Below are 24,496 nucleotides of genomic sequence, written 5' to 3'. Positions count from 1 at the left end.
CTCTCTCGCTCGGGGCGAGGCGGAGCCTGAGCCCATCCCTTGACCACGAGAGCTCCATCGAGAGCCGTCGCTCTCTGGCATCTATCCACTCGCGCTATCTTAGCTCAGCGCTCTATCCGTCTCTGTCTCACTCCATATCATCCTGCTATCTCTCTCTCTCCTCCTATCTATCGCGCTCTCTCTCCTCTCTCTCTCCCTCCCTCTCCCTCTCTCTCTCTCTCCCTCTCTCTCTACTCTCTCTTCTCTCTACTCTCTCCTCTCTCTCTCTCTCTCTCTCTCTCTCCTCCCTCTCTCTCTCTCTCTCCCTCCCTCTCTCTCAGGAGCAGATCCATGTGCCGGTCTATCACCCGACGCCCAGCCGGGCCCGACTGGCCTCTCAGCTGACGGAGGAGGAGCAGATCCGCATCGCTCAGAGAATCGGGCTCATCCAGCACCTCCCGAAGGGGGTGTACGACCCGGGGAGGGACGGCTCCGAGAAGAAGATCAGAGAGTGAGTAGAAGCGCTGGGGGGGCGAGAGTGGGAGCTACACACAGGAGAGACCCTGCGGAGATCAGGGGGTCCGTAGGTCTGAAACATGATATAATAACATTATGTGAGTCACTGGCTGAGAACAGGAAGGAAATGAATTCAAGTTTCTGACACAACCTAATGAAAGTGTGAGTGTAACATGTAACAGGCCTGTCGTGGCTTCCTTCCTTGTTTTTCTTAATCGCCTTAAACACAAATGTTTTACCCGTTTTCTTTCCTTTATATTACTTACAGTTGAAGAGTTGCTTGGCCTTCGATGGGTTGAATGATATTATGCGATGGGTTTGCTCAAAATAAAAAAACTTTTACACACGCAACAAAGAAAAGAGGCCTTTTCAATAGGCAAAACAAATAGGCAAAACTCCAATAAAATAACAAACCCCTTAGGTATTCTTTCTTTCTTGATAAGGCTTATATAACTTAATAACTTAAAGGGTAATTGGACGGTTACTGTTCCTCAACGGCGTCTTTCTGACAGGTTGTCCATCACTGTCACTTTTAGACAGTGGCGAACCGTCAGGGCCTTCAAGGTATTCAGAGAATACCCTGGAACACTCAGATAAAACAAATTGTGTAATAAAATGAATGGTATCTGTGTTGTTGATCTGTAATATCACAGTGTTACGTTGAGTTGTTTGTCCTTCTCGGACCATGCTACGCATTTCAGTGGGTTTGTGTTAGAAAAGAAAGCAACCAATCAGATCTGTTTCTGGGTCTCTGGGTAGAATATCCTTCAACAAGGTATTCTACATCCTTGATCGAAGGCCCTGGCCGTTGCACTGAATGAGAGCGCACGTTTGGAGTGACAGTTTGATCAACCAATCAGATATTGATTTGTAGCCAATGGGCGTGTTCTTCCAGAGTTCCCCTCGGTTCCAGGGTATTCTAGAAGGCCCGCTAGTTCACTGGCTCGAGGCAGAGGATCTAGATCAGGGGTGTCAAACTCAATTTCATCGCGGGCCACATCAGCATTATGGTTGCACTCAAAGGGCCGGTTGTGACTTTAAGACTTTATAAATATACATATATAATATATTTAATATATATAAAATAATGTATTATAATACATAACTTCCTCTGCATTGGATTATTACCGGATAGGGTAATAACTTCATAATGAACTACGTCTGAAAGCAGAAGTCCAGGGCAAATAATTGCAAGTCTCTTCGGTGCGCATCTCACAAAACAAGATGCATTGTGGGACATGTAGTTTATGGGCAACGTGCTCCTGTAAAGTGGCGTGTAACCGTATAATAAACTTATTATATTCTTTGTATGCTCTTGCGGGCCACATTGAATTAAGTCGCGGGCCGGATTTGGCCCCCGGGCCTTGAGTTTGACACCCCTGATCTTGATGAATGAATGCGATAAAGCAATTAATGCCGTTTTATTGTTTAACGTTGAAATGACAAGTGCAACAGGTGAAGATGAAGTTGTTGCGGAATTGTTTCAAGACGACAATTCAGTGAAAAGACGGACATTATAATGCCGCGTGGGGGGGGGGGGTGTATCTACAGAAGGTCCAGTTGTGATAGACACGGTTCGCCACTGCTTTTAGAGGAGGCACGTGGGAATTGTAGTCTTTGATAGTGTGTTGACTACAGACGTCACAATTAGGTGGCCTTTCTTATAAAAACAAAAGTCTGGCTCCAACAGGGCCTCTTTAATTGAACTATGCACCGCAAACCATTCAAGTCTATGTAGCTTCATGCTCTTTTTCCTGTGCGGTCCAATCAGCCCCTAATGACATGTTTCTGTGTCCCCCCCACAGGTGTGTGATCTGTATGATGGACTTCGAGTACGGAGACCCCATCCGGTTCCTGCCCTGCATGCACATCTACCACATGGACTGTATAGACGACTGGCTGATGAGGTCCTTCACCTGCCCCTCCTGCATGGAGCCTGTGGATGCCGCGCTGCTCTCCTCCTATGAGACCAACTGACACACACACATACACACACACACACACACACACACACACACACACACACACACACACACACACACACACACACACACACACACACACACACACACACACACACACACACACACACACACACACACACCATGTATACATCACTTCAGGGGACATTACATTGACTTACATGCATTTCCTGGAGACGTATCCTAACCTTAACCCTAACCAAGTCTTCACCCTAAAATTAATGATCCCCCTTATGGGGACCTCCAATTTGTCCCCATAAGGGAGGCGAGTCCCCACACGTGACTATGTAAACAGATTTAGGTCCCCACAAGTATAGTAATGCTAGTACACACACACACACACACACACACACACACACACAAAAGTCCTATAGCATAGTTGTTGGCAATCTTAAATCCCAGGCTCCGACAACAAAGCAACATAAATCAATAATGCAACTGAAAGTGAAATGCAGAATAAGTCCTGGACGTGTCTGGATGTGTATCTATATTCCCACAGACACACCACAGGGTTTTCACACATACACTATGCACACACACACACACACACACACACACACACACACACACATCTATATTCCCACAGACACACCACAGGGTTTTCACACATACACTATGCACACACACACACACACACACACACACACACACACACACACACACACACACACACACACACACACACACACACACACATCTATATTCCCACAGACACACCACAGGGTTTTCACACATACACTATGCACACAGCTTACATCTTGCAAACCTGTATCCTGGATTATTTAGGTGCTGATATAAAAAGTGACATTGTAAAATGTTCGGATGAACTGTGCGAGTGTGTGTGTGTGTGTGTGTGTGTGTCCCAGTTGACCTGCTGGACAGGATCGAAGGTGTTTTTTGTGTTAAGAACAATGAGGAAGCAACGTGAAGGTGAAAACCCGGAAGTGAAAATATGGGTTTTCCAGTGTAACGGGAAGTAAAGAAGCATGGATCACGATTTTCTGATATTATTAGAGTAAGGATTACTTTTATATGCCGGAAACAAACACGTCACACACTTCCTTTATTCATTTTTAGTCATGGATGTTACCAGAAAAAAGGAAGAAGGACATCTGTGTTTGTTTTACTGCTTGAGCGTGAGTAATGATTAATGACACACCTTCGAAGTGTTTGAAAACTGACACCACGAGATGCAAAAACTCCTACAGATGTTGGAGTAACAGAAAAGACTGCAAGAGCTGGACTTCAGACTAAAGACTGCAACATAATATATAACCAGCAGACACACCACAGGCCTCGTGGTATCGCTGTCTGCCTACACATCTATTAAAAAAACAATATTGGTGGTGGATTGATAGATCGTCCCGTGGGTTTGTGAAATCTGTCCTGTGTATGTTTTGTCGGTCAGAAAACAGTAAGGGCTTCTTTAAACCACCAACACAGACGTGGCAACAAAGGAAATAAGCTTGTGCTTTAGTCACTACTGTGAGACTGTTGCTGGGAAGTATGTATTAGGTCAGTTGAAAGCAATAATGTTAAGTTGTACCTGATGTTATTGCGTTCAGCTAACCTAATACTGTAATCTGTTGATATACCGTACTTTTCGGACTATAAACCGCGACTTTCTCCCCATTTTTTTTGTACAGCTAACGGCCACTAGGGAACCTCCTACATCTATGGATTTTACAGGTAAAATTAACCACCTTTAACTCTATAGCCGCGTTCACACTGCGGTACTTTTCCCACAAAGGTTCATGCGAACTTAGTTCATGATCGCGTTCACACCAAAAAGAGCCGGTACTAAAAGTAGTTCATGCGAACCTTTTTACCCGCTCGAAAGTCCCTGCTAGAGAGCAGGGACTTTCGAGCGGCTCTTTTTTGAGAAAAGAGCTATATTTCTGATTGGCTGGGCGGAATGCAAACCACGCCCCGTTAAACTCCCAAAAAGTTTTGTGAAGCCGCCATTTTATTATCCTCGCATTAGCATTATTAGCATTAGCATTAGCCCAGCGCAGAAACGCAGAGAGACTAACTTATGGCAACACAAAATAAAACATGGGAGCGGTGGAGATGAGGAGGTGTCGGCGTTCTGGCGATTTACTCGGAAGGCTTCAGTAGAAGCTGCTGGGAGTCCCAGCAGCTTCTACTGAAGCCTTCCCCAACTCCGGCGACTTCCGGCCGGGGACTTTGGGCGGCAGTATACGCCGTGAAGTGGTTTGCGGCCTGCCAGTAAACCCAAAGCAGAAGAAGAAGTGACGTCAGCGGCTTCATTTGCCTAATCCTCCCTCAGGGACCTTTTCTGGTGTGAACGCGATCTGTACTTAGTTCATGCGATCTAAAGAGTCCTCATGAACTGAGTTCGCATGAACCTTTGTGGGAAAAGTACCGCAGTGTGAACGCGGCTTATGGGCTCTAGGACCGGTCCGCGCCCGCCACCTCTAAGCGGCGGGCTCCAGCGGGAAAAGCTGGAGGCCGGAAAAGAGCGAGACAGGTAGCGCGCCAAAGTACAAGTGGAACCGAGAGACAGAACGAGAGCAAGACAGACGGACAATGTAGCTGCTGCGGCTCATATGCAGGTGCGCTTTATAGTCCGAAAAGTACGGTAATACATTTAATCGAAGTCAACATTTCAGTGTCGAGTCACAGTGGGATTACTGACCTAAGCACCAAACCATTGATACAAGCCAGTTATATTTGCACTTCTTATTTAGACTATGTACCATATGCATTCAGAAATATTGTCAGAGTGGAGTATGTGATCTCCTTTACCTACACATTCTCATTACTATTGCGATGATTTGTAAAGAAAGCCTTGTTGTGAAACCGAAAAAATCATTCGCGGAAGAGTTTAATCTTAACCCACAATCTAAACGCTTTGTTTTAAAATGTCGTTGCCCAAGTCTCCCCGTTTACTGTTGAAGCACAAAAGACAAAGTTTGCCCTCCTACGTTGAGCAAGCAGAAATTCTTAATCATTTGTGCTCCCTTTGCATAACGGGCACGATACAGATCCAACACAGTTTGAAAACATGCCTTCGTTGATCTGTGGGTGCATGTGTGTGTGCGATTGGAGTCGGCACCTTCCTTTCTTTGCACAACTCTTTAACTATGTAACTCTTTATGTTGTACACTTTCCTCCGTCAGTAAGATGGAGCTTCGTGGCCTTAGGTTACGTGTCAGTGACGGTTGACATCAGCTGCTAAAATGTGGAGTCCAGTTCACTTTGAGAAACAAGAGGATGCACAGGGGAAAAACACAAGTACACGTCCTTCCATCAAATTCGTAATCAAGTAAAAGTACAAAAGTAACGGCATTAAAATATACCTAAGTACCAAAAGTAAAAGTATGGCTCACTTCAGAATCATATATATTAAAGGATTTTATCATTTTTATTCATAAATTATTGTGTTTATCTCTTTAATGTTGCATCTAGTGAAGATATGGTTTAATTTAATTATTTAATTTACGGCTGGGTAACCTACACAAATACACAATCATTTATTAGATGAAAATCTATTTGATTAATTTCACTCTTCTGCAAAGCTGTAAAACAAAAGTAGTAAAAAATACAACATTTGACCAGAAAATGTGGTGAAGTTAAAGTATAAAGTAGCATAATGTGGAAGTTGAAGTACAAGTACTCAACCTGGAAACAATGAAGTCTGAGTTTTTGTTTATTACCAAAGACACATCTGTTAATCTTCACCACAAGGCAAATAGTCATGGCGACTCAAAAGTGAAACTGTTTTACTAAAAAAACTAAATACACAAGCATGTGACTTTTTGGAAATGCTTCAGTTATTTGTGTTCTCTTACAGCTCAAAATGTTTCCGGTAATCTCCAGACAGACTTATTTATTTAAAAAGCTCCACACATACAGGAATAATGATTGAGTGCTGTTTTAGGGTGGATTTTCTGCTTCTAATAGGATTTCACATCATGGTTTGCTCATATGTGAATGGGGTGTGTTTGTGAATGCTTGTTACACCTTTCCTTGTTTGAGAGCATTCGTATGTTATGTAATGTAATACTGGAGAATAATAAATAGTCATTGCAACAGAACATAACAGCTGCTTGGTGGTTTTTATTTCACAAACTGACATGTAGAGACAAACTGACATGACAAATAAATAAACTTGTCAAAAAGTGTTTTAGCATTTTGGGCTCAGATTTTTTTTTTATATCAGGTGGGACGGAAAATGTCCTCCAATTCTTGACTGACTACATTATTGTCTTCAATATATTGCATTTGCTAGTGCTTTGGGTAAACAATCCATCCACACATATTCGTTCTCATTATACATCCATGTGTCAGTCGGTCCTGACTTCACCTGCTGCACTATCTGACCGGACTCAACGCTGTTTGTGTCCGTCATGAAACACGCTGTCTATAAGTAGTTGGGTGGAAACATTATATTATCTCCATACAGGTGTGACCAACTTCATGGTTACCTCGTATTTGTTTAAACTTAGGATCATTTACTCATGTCTAGTCTAGAAAACGGTCAAAGTTGTGTATATTTACATGGACTTTTGCTAAAACTAAGCAGCTTATAAACATCAGATTTTAAAACAAAATGATTTATTATTTACAAAAAAGATATTCCATAAAAGATTTGTTAGAGTTTTATTTTTGTTATTTCTAATCCAGGAGATGCTGATTTTAAACCGTTGTTACGAAGATGATGGCATTTCCTGTTTCTACCGGAGATAGGGGAGTTCGTCCCAAAGCTTACTGCTGCTCTTAAAACCTCCACCTGAAAGCAAGGAGCCTCATTCCGAGAGTGTGACTACACTACAGACAGTTCACTCCATCACGGGGTGCTGTGGTTTGAGCCACAGATCCGGGTGAGGCGGCTGCAGCAGAGAGAGAGCAGCGAGCTGTCGAGGGAGTTTACACCAAAACAGAAGGAGATTTCCGGCCAGGCTCGGTTCTACGGGGTGCATTGAGTCGTTATGCACCCTCAGTTGAAAAATTAAAAGTGAAAAAAATAATAATTAAAGTGAAAGATATTACATATATAATAACAATAATAATAATAGTAGTAATAAGAAGAGGAAGAAAAAGAAGAAGAATATAGTAATACATTGTAATTGTGGTTAAATAACATTGTCTGCTGCATTTATTTGGTCAATTTGAACCGTAAGTAACGTTATTATTATGTCAGGTGCGCGTGACCTGTGCCGCTGCGCGTTCGTCATCTGCGATGAAGAGATTGTCTGAAGAGGCGCACCTTCCGGGTGAGCTACGCTAAAAGGATATAGGAGGAGCAAGCCGGATACGTCACTCCTCTGGGCACTCTCTCTGCGCCAGCTTCAGGGACTTGTTGCGGGTGTCCATTTAGTGTTGTGTTCAATCTAATAAACTATATATTCTTACCTCTCGTCTCGCCTCCCTGTTTTATGTTACAGCCCATGAGCCGGGTTGTAACTATGTAAAAAAGATGCCATCTTCTGCTATGCCTGTAGACATTTCGGTTCAAGTACGTCAGATGCCTTCACCACAACTGGCGCCATGCTCTTGTCCGTGATAAGGGACTGGGAAGGCATGAATCAAGCAAAGAGCACATGAGGTCAGTGGCTTTGTGGAAGGAGAGGCGTGCAGTGAGACTGGCACAGAGGTTTCCACTCTTGTAAATGCTGCACACCGGTAGAAAAGAAAAAGTAAATCTGTTGACAGTTCTGTTTCATCTGGGTGTTGAGATGTGTCCATAGATCTCTTCATGTTGCTCTCAAAGTGCACCAGATTGAAGCTTTTCACTTCAATATTTAAATGCCCCCGGACCCCCCCTAGAGGAGGTGAGGACCCCCCTAGAGGAGGTGAGGCCCCCCCTAGAGGGTGTTAGGTCCACTCCCCACTTATAAAAATAGCACTATACCACTTCACCCTCTCTAATCTAATCCTGAGTCATTTTGTTCTGGAACCGGGCCTGTTTCCGGCCCAATTCCAAACCCCCTACCTCAGCTGGTGGTTAACAGCACGTTGGACCCACCCATACATTCTTATTCATCATGCATGTGTTTCCTCGTGTCAACCTACCTGGTAATAAACCCGTTTCTGATGCTGTGGTCTTCATCTCAGCTGCTGGTAAGTGAGGTCCGTTTCTTATTCTAGACTTTTCTCTCTCACACTCTCATTGATAAGAATGGGAACAGCCTGGAATTCATTGCAGTGTTTTATTAAGTCAGATTATTTATGCATTTGATTTGTTGCTTTTACATTCACATTACTCTACCAGCAGAGAAAGAAGGAGAGAGTGGGGTTTGTTCATCTCATGATTTTCAATACAGGGGTAATAAAAATGTCAAGTTCACATTTTTAAACAACATGTATCCTACCGTTGATAACATGAGTTGAATTCATGCTTCTTTGAAATGGGGTTACGTCACTTTATAAGACGGGAAAAGTGCGGTTTGATTACAATTGAATAGATTTCAGGTGGTAACTCAACGGATATAACTCATTAACTTATTAAGTTAAACTTATTATTTGATGAGAAGGGACTCGTCTAAATGGATCAAATTAGAAAAATAGGAACCAATGTCCTATTTGCTGAATAATGCAGGCCTCCCCATGTGATACACAGCAGCTAACGTGACACTTCCTGCTCTTTACAAACAAGTGTGTATGAGGCCAAAGACCAAATAAAATATAGCTTTATGAGAATAAATCACGGGCATGGAGCATTTTGTTTATTTGTGGGGGGGCGGTGGTGGCGAAGTCGATAGGGACTTGGCTTGGCAACTGCAACCAGTTCAAGTCCCGGCAAGACCAAGTGCTACCGAGGTGTCCCTGAGCAAGGCACTGCTCCCCGGGCGCCGTTCAAAATGGCAGCCCACTGCTCCTAACACGAGGATGGGTCAAATGAAGAGAAACCATTTCCCCACGGGGATTAATAAAAGTCCATCTTATCTTATTACAAACATGCGTCTCCCGTTTCTCTCAAAGCAGGATGCAAATGTATAAAGTGTTTCCAATTGCAGTTGATTTTCTTGTTTCAATCCATTCCAGAAATGTAAAATCAATCTTCATCTGCTTCGTCCTTTAGTCTGTGAGAGAGAAGAGAAAACAAATCAATGACTTCCTGTCACATCTAAATCTTAAACAGTGTGATAATAATTAGAGCCGGGACTCGATTAAAACAATTAATCTAATTAATTAGAGGCTTTGTAATTAATTAATCGAAATTAATCACATTTTTAATCAAATATACATATTTGACCTGAGAACAGTGAGAAGCAGTTTCCACATGGATGTGACTCCAGGTGGTCTACAGTCGAGTGCAGTCCAGTGAGCCAGGGAGTTGGATATTCTCTCAGACGTGGACTGACTTATCCTGGCCCTGAAACCAGTCGTCTGGTTGAGTGTGGGTTGGGTCAGGGTGTTGTTCCTTGCACTCGGAGTCGGGCTAACGTCCACGCTAGCTGCTACATGCTTTGCACCAGTGGTGTAGTCTACGTGATACGCGGGTATACGCCGTATACCCACTATAAAATGCCAGTGATTTCCGTATACCCTCTTAAAAATGAGCGATGATACGTAACAACTTCATTTTGTGACTGCGCTTTCACGCTTTCGCCTCTTCGTTAATACTTTTGGACGTCTGGAGCTTCCGTCGCATGTGGCCTGTGGCCTGTTGCTAAGCAACAGCAACACACGGCTCTGACAAACCCCAAGTTTCTCTAACGTTATCAGAATTTGATCCGTCCACCATTCAAGTTCGCGGAGCGCTAAACAGGAAGCAAACATGAAACGAAAACAGACGACAATATTTCAATGTTTTCCCCTATTACCACTATAGAAGAAGAGCCATGTCAGGTGGCTGTCCTAAAGGTGATATCATTAACGTAACTGTAGCTAACTTGCTAACTTGCTAGCTAACTTGATCAACGTTAGTGTGGTGGATCAATGGAAGAGAAAGGGAGGGAGATAGTGTGTGTGTGTGTGTGTGTGTGTGTGTGTGTGTGTGTGTGTGTGTGTGTGTGTGTGTGTGTGTGTGTGTGTGTGTGTGTGTGTGTGTGTGTGTGTGTGTGTGTGTGTGTGTGTGTGTGTGTGTGTGTGTGTGTGTGTGTGTGTGGTCAGAACACAATGTTTATATTATCTCCTTGTTTCGGACACAGATGAGAGCTTGTGGACTGAAAGTCAGGCTATGGAATTTAAGAACAGGCATCCTTGGTTAGAGTGGAGGGACAGAAAGTTAGGTAAATAGATTAGACGACATGAGACGTCCAGACTCCAGAGCACACATAATAGCCCAGGAGCTCACGGAGAAGGGTGGACAGGATTTAGTTGGACATTTGGTGAGAGCTGTGTCAGAGACTGTGCAGAGACAGATTCTGTATTCAGAACAGCATATATCTTGCGAAGATGAACCAACCTTTTACTGACCATGATAGTCTCATTGAGCTTCAGGAAAAAAATTGTGCCAAAATGGGCACTAGTCTGCACTCAAGGTACAGTTCCACAAAAATTGTAAAACACATAGCAAAAGAGATGCAGAAAAAAATTGTTCACAGTATTGTGACATCTTCAAGCAAGTTGTCTGTTCTCATTGACGAGGCTCCATCTGCAGGGCTTGTGGACTAACACAGTGAACCCAGTATGGACATGAGTGCTTTTTCAACCCTCATTTATTGAGGTGAAGCTTATTTGTTAATTTGTTTCTTGTTTGAAGCTAATTTGTCTTGTAGCACTTCAAGGATGTTTGCTTGTTCATTTAAGCTGATACAGTACATAGTTTGACAATGACAGTTTGAAGTCCCATGCTGAAGTTATGAACGTTAGTTGGTGCTCCAGTATAATCGGTACGCCTGAAACTCACCCAGTGAGAAACGTTCCGCTGTGCAAAAATAAGTGCGATTAAAGTGCGATTAACATGCGTTAATTTTTTTAACACGTTAATTTTTGTGTAATTAATTAATCTTAATTAACGCGTTAAAGTCCCGGCCCTAATAATAATGCAATACTTAAGTGCAGCAACCACATGTGCATCGTTATTATAATGGTGTTAGATAAGAATGTGTTGATCATGATGAGTCGTGAACAAAAGGGGATTTCAGAAATGAAAGCTCTGGCTCTTAAAAAGCTGAATAGACAGTGCTTTATTATTTTAGAGATTTCTGGTATTTCGGTAGAACTAGTTCCCTAATTAGACTTTCTAAAAGTCCTCAGGGACTCGCTCATTCAAGTCTCCTGCACAATATCTCCACATCCTGTCTAGTCTTTGTCTTCTCAAGAAGTTACACAATAACCTGTGATAATGTAACATGATATAATCAGTGTTGGGAAAGTTCACTTTCTACATGAACTAGTTCAGTTCACAGTTCACACATTTTAAAATGAACTAGTTCAGTTCATAGTTCATAATTCAAAATGTTGAACTAAAGTTCATGGTTTCAAAAATGAACTAATTTATAGTTTATAGTTCTTTTTTCAATACGTTGCTGCGAGCAGGGCTGGACTGGGACAGCAAATCGGCCCTGGCATTTAGACCCAGCCGGCCCAAATCCATAAAACAAACAAATAGTAGCGGTTATTGACAAGAAGAATAACTCAGTATAATTTAAAAAAACGCTATTATTATCCTTTTTACGTACCAGGGGCAAACTAAACTAATACATACAACAAGTATGTGTAACTATCAATCATTAGAAATTAGACCTTCAAACCCTCTCACAAAGCGAACAGTGACCGAGCACTAATAGGGGGGTCTGATGGTGGTGGAGGCGGGGAGGGAGCGGATCAACAACTTGAGCAGCTGTCAACTCAACATTGTAAATAACCAACAAAAGACGATCACCGGTTCATCTTGTTTTTGGCTTGAGAATAGTTTGGGCAGCGTGAGAGCGTGAGATTGAGAGTGAAAGCGTGTGTCATACGCTAGATGCGTGAGAGTTGGCAACCCTGCATTACCTGCTGCAGGTGGGGCCGACCAGTTATACAAGAGGGAGACATTAGCTGTACTTATTTTTTAATGAGCCACATGCCATGATGCACCAACTTCAGACTTCCTTACAGAGCCACTCCTCCACCACACACGAACGCGCACATGACCAATGAGGGCACAAGATAAGTTTGTGCACAGATGGAAGGCTGACAGGCAGGTAGGCCGTCCCAAGTTCCCATCAGCAAAAACACGTGGGTTTGCTATCCTGGCTCCAAAATGGTGGAATGAGCTCCCCATTGAAATCAGGACAGCAGAAAGCTTACACATCTTCCAGACTGAAAATTCATCTCTTTCGACTCCACTTCGAGCGATAGAATTGTTAACAAAGCACTTATATACTAAAGGACTGGCTTATCTAAAGCCAGTTGAGTAGCACTTGAAATGTTTGGCTCTATGAAACCTGATGTACTTTATGATTCTGTTTTCTTCAAGGTTGTGTCTTCCTGGTGGAACGCACTTATTGTAAGTCGCTTTGGATAAAATCCTCAGCTAAATGCAATGTAATATAATGTCTGGGGGGGTATGCCCACCCCCCAGAAGAAAAGTTTTAAAAATAACCCCTTAAATGATGACTTCTAGTTAATTTAAGGGGGGGGGACCCTATAGTGCCCTGCCTCCCCTTTCTATGACAACACGATAGAGATAGGACCAGATGAGTCTACAGGATGAGTCGACGGCATCTTTTCTTGGGCTTGTTTCTCCCACAGATTGACGCTCTGATATGACTCCCTGATAAACACTGCTATGTCATTGATTAGGTTGAAAAGTGTTCCACATTCGATGACATTTTGGGTAGTTTCAGCCAGGACAAGATTAAGAACATGAGCATAGCACCACACATGGACATGAGTGGGTGACTGGGAGGTCATCAGTGCAGAAAATCCTTTGTACCGGCCTTTCATATTGGATGCTCCATCCGTTGCATTACCTATACACACATGCCCTTGTCCAGTTTCAGATGCTTGAAGTATTGTCCGGTGGATGCGTGGCACTTCACTAAAGCCACAAGCCTCTCTTGCACAGTCTCATTGACATATTTTAAGATTACTGAACACTGATCCTGAGAAGTTATGTCTTGTGTTGTGTCCAGCTGAACAGAAGACATTCCGGCCTTCTGGACATCACTGGAGATACTTTCTTTGATTAGACTACGAACAGTTTCTATGATGGAGTTAACAGTAGTTTTGGAGAGTAGGGGGATGAGAGACCCTCTACCTTTTGTTCCACTGGATTGGTGCAATTTCTTGCTCTTCTCTACGCAATCATCCAGATGCTCTTTTAACCAGACATCATACTTTCCTAATAAAAGGATGAGCTCCAAAAAGTTACCGTGGTCCACGGTGTTGTCAGCTAGCATATATGCTCCCTCATTCTCCACCTGCCTGCACTTTCACCACACGCTCCAAAACCTGACGTCTCTTTCGGACTTGTTCCCTATGAGCAGACATCTGACTGCCAGCAAACATGCTTTCGATGTCTGCTTTAGAGCACCGTAAGAAAAAAGCTTCAGCACAGGTTGAATGTGTAATGCTCTTTTTGTGCTCCTCTGTACGCTGGTGTGCGTGCCTCCAATCTGACATTCCAGTTATAAAGACATACAAAACAAAACAACATATGACGTCCCTTGCAATATGACGCCACTTTCTGCTGGTGCCATCTTTACAGGTGAATACCGTCTGCACAACTGGATTTCTGGTATGTTGTTGTGGGTGCTGTTCTAAAAACATCTGTAACATAGATGGCTCGGGGCGGGCAAAGTAATCTATGTCCTCCTGCTCTTTGCTCTCCTCACTCTCCTCCTCTGGGGATGCTACCTGGCTCAACACAATGATACAGAATGAATGGATTCCCTGATAGAGGTCCATACAAATAGGCATTGACATAACAATACCACACAGTTAATGGTCAAAACTACATGTGTGCCTCCATTTTTTATCTATTTCTATATTATTCATTCTATATATTGTCAATCAAAACTACCACAACAAGCTGACTATAAACATTTTCTTCAGGTCCCAAAAGACCACTGTTGCCCTTATAACCAAATAAGTAAATACACTAAACAAAACAAGCTGCCAGCTGACAGTAATTGTTCATGAATGTTGGTTAACTTTCAATGAGACAACGTATCAGAGTCCCATTAAGCTATATTTTAACTTGCCAGGGAAAACCTAAAAAAGCCAGCTTACTAGCTTGGAGGCTAACGAATGTTTCTCTTATAATATTTGTCTTATTAGTGCTTCATCAAAGGGATATTAATGGGTTCCAGAATTACAGAGTATCATAACCTTAATAATAATATTTTCCTAATTTTCTTAGCTTCTGCTTACCGCCAGTTCTCCTCGCTCTCCCCACTCGCGCTGATCTCTCTCCCTCTCATCATCTTCCTCACCACCAATATCGGCCACGGGTTAGAAGAAGATGGACCTGCACCTGTACTAAACATGTCGGTTATTTTGACACAAGCGGCAGCATCAGCACGAAGGGCCTGCTTTTTTCTTGCCCGCAATTGTTCTGCTCTCCCTTTTCGCTTGGCCTTCGCCTTCGCCATTTCTAACTCGAACTTTTTTTTTTCTCGAAAAAAAAGGAAGTTTGGCTTCAACGGCCGGCTCACCTCCTGGGGGCGTGATTTAATGATGCACACCGAGCGGCCCAAAGGGGGAGGTGATTAAAGATTTGATTGGGCCGGCCCAGTGTCAATTACTAAAAACATTTAAACAGAGGGCCAATATACCCGTCTTATGGGCCGGGACTTCAGAAAAAAAAAAGAAATGACGTGTCGGCCCAAAAGGCACGTCGGCCCACCGGGAAAATGCCCGGTATGCCAGATGGCCAGTCCACCCCTGGCTGCGAGCTATTATTTGTCTCCTGTACGATGTCAATGGGATTTGGGTGGTAGTGGATCTGTTTTGGCTCTCTTTTTTATTCGCCACTCGCACATACCGTGAAAGGCTAGTCGTGTGCTTATTCTCAATGTGCCGTTTAAGGTTTGTTGTCGACGTCGTCGATGTACGGACTTGCTTTTTCAAACCGGGCGGACACAGTTTACAGGCAAACGTTTGATTTTTTCCGTCTGAGTCAGTACTGACTTTAACGTAAAACTCTTTTAAATGCTCATACGCCGACGCCGTAGAGCAGGGGTGGGGAACCTTTTTCCTCTCAAGGGCCATTTCAATTTTTACAATATCCTCAGAGGGCCGTACAAGTTATTGACCTCTGCTTAAACAAACTAAAATCACAGCCCATTCATTTCATTCTGTGCAAAGAAAAAGCAACCTCTTAATCCAGATATCTCACCATGACTCGCGTATGCATGCACGTGCAGGGTGTGGCGTGCTCCCCTGGGAAGATTTTTTTTTAAATGTTGAAGTTAAAAGCATCAATCTGGTGCACTTTGAGAGCAACATTAGGAGATCTATGGACACATCTCTCAACACCCAAACACAACTGTAAGCAGATTTTCTTTTAATTTATGGATATTTGACAAATCACTCCCCTTTCAAACTGTATTCTTCTTTATTAATAACTGTCATATAGTATTTTATACCTGTTTACTTTATTCTCTTATTTTTTTATAACTATAATGATCATATAAAGATGTGCCTTTACCTCATTGGTTGTAGAAAAAGCTTCTTATATTCATTAGCATAGCTAGCTAACCAGATGCTAATGATAACAACACAGTTATTGACTGTCCGATCAGTATGACAGATGAGCAGATCGCCACTGGGCTTTCAACTAAAGACACAGACACGCAGAAACTGCGGCATGTGTATGAACTTATCGGTACTGCAATTTCTGAAGTGCTGGAGTGGCGTTCTGGTGCTCTCCGTCAGAACTGCACCCCTGTCAGTCGAGACATATAGCACGTGATGACACGTTAGGCTCATGTTGTGTTCAAGGACTCTGACCTTGGCCAGGAAAAACAGGCACTCGCTTGTTTAATTTTTTTGCGGTCGAGATTTCTTTCATTTTTTTATTTTTTGCGTGTGTTTATAAATTACCTCGAGGGCCGTACACGCCGTATACGGCCCGGAGGCCGGAGGTTCCCCACCCCTGCCGTAGAGTCTCACTCTGAGCGAGTGCTGCTGCAGCTGCTCTCGGCTTCGTCCATACTAATTCATTCATTCATTCAATGCTCGCCGGTTCCGCGGTTCCACACTGTTTGTTGTGAGGAGTCTGATATATTTAGTATATTTATATTTTAGTGCGACAGCCACGGGTGACAGGCGCGTACGCGTCACAGGCAGCTTGCAGTTGCAAGATTGGGTGGTTTTCCGCATTATTTTGAAGCCTGTTTACTGTGTGTTTTAACTGGGGTTTCGGCTGAAAGGCATATGAAATCTGGCACACTTTTGAACGCCGTTATAATACAGTGCTGAGAATGAACGCACTTTTGAACGCCGTTATACAGCGCTGAGAATGAACGCGTTCTCAATTACGTTCATCGAGCGGAAATACAGTACGTTCAGTTCACGTTCGCCCAAAATATGAACGCGTTCATGAACGATCGTTCATTGAACTCGTTCAGGTACATCACTGGATATAATGTGCTGTAGTTGCAAACCAACAGTCACTCCGGGACACCTGAGGAGCTGTTCTGAAATGGGCCATTGTTCAGAATGAGTGCTTTTACTTTTGTACTGTAAGTAGTCCTACATGCTTGCTGACGGCTCCGACAGGTCAGTTTATTTTAAAGATGGGTCGCGGCAGCAGAATACCAATCCAAAAACGTCCACTAATGCCGAGCCAGGAAACAAGGTGTACGTCTTAGCCACAGAGTAGCCTAACGTTAGCTTAACAGCCGGTAGAAAGACAACACGCACGCGCGCACACACACACACACACCGGGACACACAGTTGGGGTTAGTGTGAAACCGTGTGTGTTTTTATAATAAATAAAGTTGGATTTTGTTTCGTTTTCAATATAGGCTACTTTACGCTTATATTTGTATTTCCCATAGTTAGTTTTTTTTTTTTTAGTTAGTCAATTTATTGAACATGTCAGAAACAAAACAAATATATAACAATAATATATATATATTCTCCTTTCTTTTTTCTTTTTTCCTTTTCAATCAGATTAATAATTATAACAAAGTACCAAAAAAAAAAAAAAAAAACTGTTCTGGTCCTCCCCCCTCTAACATATATTTTTCTTATAAAACATTAGGTCATCGTCATCAGCGACATGTTTGTCTTGTTAATCTTTTCTTTTCTTTTTTTTACAAAACAATCAGAAAGAAATTACTTTTTACAATTACAAGAAATAACAACAAATGAGATTTTACAGGTCCTGTTCGTAACCATTAATGATTAGACTCCTAAATAATACTTTCATTTTAGATAGACTTGTACAATATTTCAGTGCATCGTTACAGTTATATGAGTCCCTGTGTGGCCTGGGAGGCCTACTGATTTCCAGAAGTGACTGTTATGTTGTAATATCATCCCGTTTAACGCTCAAGGTGTCACAATGAAATTATGTTTGAATTTAATGAATCTTCATTAGAGGTCGTGTTAGGTCACGCTTTCATGTTTGACTCGCATGCATCACATACATTATTACCCGTGTTAAAAAATAGGTATCAGTAGCCTAAGTCACATCACGGCTGTGGTCTGTGGAGATTGGCTCCTCCGTGGAGGACTACTGCAAATATTACATCTCGTTTGACATTTAATTATTTACAAAGCCTAATGACAAAAAGTGAATATATGTTTGGGGAACATCCCAAAGCCTGCAGAACCCGAGTGACTTTGTTGTTCTGTTTTACGAGTAGCCTATCACTAGCTAATTATTGTGCCGTTGATTCGATGTGTTTGCGGAACAGTCCATTATTATCTGGAGGGGGATACCAGACTCACTTTAAAAAACGCTCGGTTTTGTCATCATACGTGTAGGCCTACTTAATTATGTGTGTCCGCTTATCAATTCGGCAGCTGATATACATAATGTTATTCCTCCATTTGATTTAAAAGTTCAAAGAAACACCCTTTTGGCAGTTAGGAGGCCTAGTCGTGGAGGCGGACGGGAAAACTCGACCGACCGACCGGCCCAACTCGGTACCGCTAGTCAATTGTCAACGGGGGGGTCCGAATTGTCCGACCGGCCCACTTCGGTACCGGCCTCTAGGCCTATATATTCATCTGTTTTATTCTCATTTCAATATCGTATTCATATGATATATCGGTTTATCTGTTTAGCAAGGATGGGCTAACTTAAATGCCATTGCGCTAACCAAAATGTGCTTAAATCCCCAAAACATGAAACTATATTTCTATAGTTGTCTAAACGTGTTCTAAACACACACACACACACACACACACACACACACACACACACACACACACACACACACGCACGCACGCACGCACGCACACACACACCACACACACACACACACACACACACACACACACACACACACACAGGCCTATCTGCTGCCCCTTCAGGCTACAGCTCATAGAGGCCTTTAAACGGGCTATAGCTGTTAATTCAGAAACCATGTTATCCACTGTATACTAATGCTGAATCTTTATTATAGCCTGCTTCTGATTTAGACCCACATTCAGTATAAGCCTCATGTTTACCTTTTCACCGTTTCAATTTTGGAGTGACAGATCTAAACGAAATCTCGGCATGGAATGTAGTTTTTAAATTAAGAACCAATATGCAGCACCATCAACAGATGCTTATATCGGCCGCTCTCTAACACCCTAAACCCCTTTTTGGGGGGCACATTTTTGATGTGATGGAGAAAAAAATAGATTTTTGAAAAAACATATGCAAGGCTTCTATTTCTCTTTCAGAATAATACCACAGCTTGATAAAGCCTGCTATTTTTTAGCATACAAAATACAAATATAGGCCTATGTAACATATATGTTTAAAAATTATGCGATTTGTGGACAGGAAGTTATTTTATTGCCAGACATCAAAGCAGACCACCACTCACTTGAGCTCAAATAATCCTCGATGTATTTGGCCGCCTTTCTGTGATTCTGCTTGTGCGCCAGCTCCCCGGCGTTGTATCCCTCCGCGTTGCGGGCCCGGGGGTTTGCGGTGAGACCGATCAGCAGCCGGATAACCTCCAGGTTTCCCTCCATGGCGGCCAGGTGCAGCGGAAGGTTACCCCTCTCCTCACACAGGTTTACATCTGAGCCGCATTGCACGAGTTTCTCCACAGAACCGATGTAACCGGCACGCGCTGCGTCGTGCAGCGGGGTGAGCCCCAGGACAGGGTCCCGGATGTTGAAGTCTGCCCCCACGGAGAGAAGCGCCTCCACCACATCGGGACAGGCCCAATTCACCACCTGCAGACACACAGATGAGAGACTCACACTAATGAATTATCCATTGAATTAACCAGTGGTGTGAAGTACATTAGGTAGGCTATTGTACTTCAATGTTGGAGTACTTGCACTTTACTTAAGTTTGTATCATAGTGGGAAGTGACTTTACATTTACTCAAGTAATGTAGGCCAACTTATAAGTACAAGTTTGAGAGACTATTTCAATGTTTTGTTTCTTACTATACTAAAATTGAGGTATTACTTTACTTGAGTATTTCCATCTCATGTTTCTTTATACTTCTGTCCACTATAGTTCAGAGGTAAATGGTGTACTTCTACTCCACTACATGTATTTAATACCTTTAGTTACTTCTTCACAGATGTGGATGAATGATGTGAAATATAATCACGTGTTAAATCATACTTTAGTTCCACCTGGAGTAAATCCACCAGCTACCCTGTATACTAAGTCATTCAGACTAGCTGCACCTTCACCAGCTTTGAGAACACTTTAAGTATAGCGACAGGAAACAGGAAACTAAATCGCTGAGAGGCTGCTGAGGCCGGGCCTGTTTGATATTGTATGCCACGCTAAAAAGAGTACTTGCTGAGATCAAAACTCTGTTGAATTGTATTGTAGTTTAATGAAAAATACGCGGTGATCAGACATAGACATTGTAATAATAATGATCAAAGCAATCATACATCTTGCGGTCAATAAAAAATACAACGGCCCTGTGTCACCCTCTCTTCCACACACACACACACACACACACACACACACACACACACACACACACACACACACACACACACACACACACACACACACACACACACACACACACACACACACACACACACACACACACACACACACACACACACACACATAGTGCTGCGTACCGGTACGCCGAACCGGTACTGGACTTGTAAAAAGTTTCGGTTCAAGTCCGGTTAAAACCGGAACGTCAGGAACCGGTACTTGGACTCGCAAAAAAACTAGCACTTACGTATATTCTGGTGTCTGTGGTTATTTAAACATTCCCTGATAAACGTTATTCAGCGTTAATAAATGAGTGCTAATCCCAGTGTGCTCAGTGTACAACATCACATGTCATTTCACCTTCGATTTACGGTTTGAAAACGTAGAATTTCGCCACATGCTAATGCTAACCGGAAGTGAAGAATTTTCAGAATAAAAGTTTTAAATTAATAGTGTGAACTTTCGGTTTTTTCAGAATAAAAGTGATTTAAATTAGTGTTTTTAATTCAAAATTACGCCATATCAACATTGATTTTAATTTCTAACAGTATGTATTGTAGAGTTGTAGAAAATACATGGTGCACAGACAGTACAGTACACTCTGACTGTACAGTCACTACAGCCTATACTGTATAGTAGGTGTGTAACAGTGTGATGCGTATAGTCTACTCTACACTCTACCTTTCAGCAACGTTTTAGGGATTTAGGCTCAGTCAGCTCAGGGACTGTTTGGTTACTTTAGTTTGGTAAATGAAATAAATGTTTGAACTTTGTAGTAGTTCACTGTAGTTGCTGTCATGAGTCATTTGTAGACTAAGTGGCACATTTGTACTTTGTAGAGAAATGTAGACACAAGTTGGAAGGGAGCACAATAAACCTGATGAGTTTGAATTTGAGTTGATTATGAGTTAATTTTCAATTGATAATTAGCTCACAATAAGTTCACTTTAGTTACTCACACCACTTGACACAAGCCATGGGTTCAGGTCCGGACTTATAAGTCCGGACCTGAACCTGAACCTCTGGACTTGAGTCCGGACCTGAACCTGAATGTGAGTCCAGGTACGCAGCACTACACACACACACACACACACACACACACACACCTCCTCCAAGAGTGACGAAGCATTCAGTTCACTGACTGCGGTTAACTCAGCTCTCCTCTCTAGTTAAGATGCTTCGGAGGCCTCACTGCGTTCACACAAAAGATCTGAGGTGTTCCTTTTTCAAAATAAACCGAGCGAGTTTGTCCACATGCCTGAGTGTGACACAGTGTGTGTTCACAGTTACGTGGATATTTTTATACAAGTGTAAATGTATGCACACAAGCTCGGATTTTTTTTCTGCAACGCCCCCTTCCTCTGCTGATCAAACCCACCGACCACTGCGCCACCCGTTTCTACTCCACTACATGCATTTGATAAAATGAATTACTCTACAGATTCAAATGATTAGCAAATACAAAATATAAATAAACTAATAAATAAACTAGCTATATGGTAAAATATCCAGCAGCATACATCCAATAATTATACCTCCACTTTTATCAGCTGTGAGGACCACATTCTTGTAAAAAAAAAAATATGAATCCAGTAATGTAATATATATTATTCTTAAATGGGACATTATGTAAAAACGTTCCCTTTTGGAGTATTTTGATGCCAACACTTTTGTACTTTTACATGAGTAAGATTATGATTGCAGGACTTTTAACAGGAGTCATTTTACACTGTAGAATTTGTAATTTAACTTCAGTAGAAGAGTACTTCTTCCACCACTGAAATTAACGTATAATGGAAATACAGATACAAGTTTATAAAAGTAAAGAGTGGTTTGTTCTCTGCTTTTGGTCCATACAAATGTACATAATTATAACAAAGGGACAGTCCAGAAACTTAGAGGCTTAACTTATACAGAGGCATGCACACAAATTAAATTAAAAAAAAGAACAGGATCAAGAGGTAAAATGGCACTTTTTTTCAGCAGCCATCTTGTTAGAGGCCGGGTTCCCCATTTCCTCAATTTTTATAACTTTTACACCTTAAAATGTAACATGCATTTCCCCTCATAGGTAACTGAAATGGGATTATTCTTTATGTTTTAGCATCAAGTACGAAATAAACACCGGAAATACTTTCCATTGTGAAACTGGTGGTGACAGGATCTCATTGTTCTATCCTCAAAATCACTATTTCCTTTGATGAATCTATAAAGTAATAATAATCTCAAAAGAAAAGTCAGAAACGATTTTGGCCATTTTAATTTGCTACAAATTCCCCAAAACCTCTCTGTCCACAGACTTCCTCATATAGCTGTTTAAAATAGCTAATAACATTACATGCAATTTGTCAGACGCTTTTATCCAAAGTGACTTGCATACATTCAGTATGTGGGCAATCCCCACGGGAGCACTTTGGGGGGAAGTGTCTCAGGGACACAACGCCATGCTGACTGCAGTGGAACTCGAACTTGCTCTCCTCTGATTCGAAGTCCAGCACACTACCCACTGAGTAATAACTATTACCAAATAATAAACACAATGTACTGAATATAGTCAGATAATGTCAAACAGCATGCATTTAATACATTATAACACAAATATGATGAAATGTATTCAAGTTCTTACCTGCAGTGCAGTCCTGTTGTAATTATTAAATCCATTAACTTCTGCTCCTTTTTTCAGCAATTCCGCCACTTTACGTTTCTCTCCACGGGCAGCAGCTGTGCAGAGTTCGACAGACATTTTTCTCAAAGGTTTAAGCAATCAAGGTTTCTGACAAACTGTGAAGAAACATGAGGTTTTCCATATAAAGTGCAATGCAGGCACCTCCCCCATCACACATGGCATGCCCCTCACCAACACACCATCCTCACATCATGTCCTCACTCTGCTCACTCTGCACTGTACATCACTTTTTAAAACATTGAAACTTGCATATAACATATTTGTATGGGGTCAGAATGTATTTAATTTAGTTTCAAATTTGCCAGTCTTCTGTCACTCTTTCTCCCTCTCTCTGTGCCTCAATTTTAAATGCAAAGAAGCTTTATTGGCATGACCAATGTAAATTAAGGTGTTTACAAACAGCCATGTCAACAATTATTTGGCCTCTAAAGGTAAATATAGAAGCTGAACTGATGAATATCTATCAGCTGATAAGTTGAAAACATGTACATTATTATATAAATAAATAAAACTATAATATTATTGTAAAAGAATCATTAGAACAATTACCACTTTGCTCATTAAGTCATAAAGTGAAAGTTAATTATTGAAATTGAATGTACATTTAACATGTTGCAACTTATGGGTTACGGTCAGTTGCAAGCCTTTTTTCTTTTCAAATGTATTGTGAACAATCTGTCATATTTATCTTGAAATGTTATGGTAATAAGCACTCATGTAAGTTTAATATATAAAACGTTTTTTGTTCCTAGAGCAAAATAGAGAGAAATGCATAAAGTGTTGCGTCAAACTCAAGGCGCGGGGGCCAAATCCGGCCCGCAACTTCATTTTATGTGGCAAGAGCTTCCAAAGAATATAATACGTTTATGATATGGTCACATGCCGATTTACAGAAGCACGTTACATGTCCCACAATCTGCTTTCAGACGTATAGTTATGAAGTTATTACCCTATCCCATAATAATCCAATGCAGAGGCAATAATGTAATATAATATATATAACATTATTTTAGGCCTATATTATATACATCCGGTCTCATATATCCTGTTAGCCCTATCACAATAAAAGCATAACAGCTAACACCACAGTTGGCAGAAAGAAAATTAATCTACATGCACTTTTTATTTGCTGATTTAGCCCTGGGGAATAATATCTGAAGGAACGCCGTTTATCTTTTAAATACATTTAAATGGTGACGCATGTTCCACTAAACTCAAGATAAACGCCGTTCCTATACAGAATGGTCCAATGGGCCACATCAAATATAGCTGTTTCCAGGTTACTTAACCGAGGGTTGCTGCCCGTGGTCTATGATAGGCTACAACACAGA

General features: G+C 41.8%; 1 protein-coding gene across 1 annotated transcript; it reads right to left on the bottom strand.

Moving 5' to 3' along the window:
- Positions 1-8,674: 8,674 nt before the first annotated feature.
- Positions 8,675-23,222, bottom strand: cdkn2c (cyclin-dependent kinase inhibitor 2C (p18, inhibits CDK4)). The gene is made up of 3 exons (XM_034080230.2): positions 23,106-23,222; positions 19,377-19,734; positions 8,675-9,526 (listed from the first exon to the last, which is right to left on the bottom strand). Exons 1-3 carry the CDS (start codon positions 23,220-23,222, stop codon positions 9,522-9,524), a joined length of 480 nt encoding a protein of 159 aa, XP_033936121.1. The 3' UTR covers positions 8,675-9,521.
- Positions 23,223-24,496: the final 1,274 nt, after the last annotated feature.

This window comes from Pseudochaenichthys georgianus, unplaced genomic scaffold, assembly GCF_902827115.2.
Source record: "Pseudochaenichthys georgianus unplaced genomic scaffold, fPseGeo1.2 scaffold_958_arrow_ctg1, whole genome shotgun sequence".
Lineage (NCBI taxonomy): Eukaryota > Metazoa > Chordata > Actinopteri > Perciformes > Channichthyidae > Pseudochaenichthys > Pseudochaenichthys georgianus.
The sequence above is the reverse complement of the archived record's forward strand: the minus strand, read 5'-3'. Positions and strand labels throughout refer to the sequence as shown.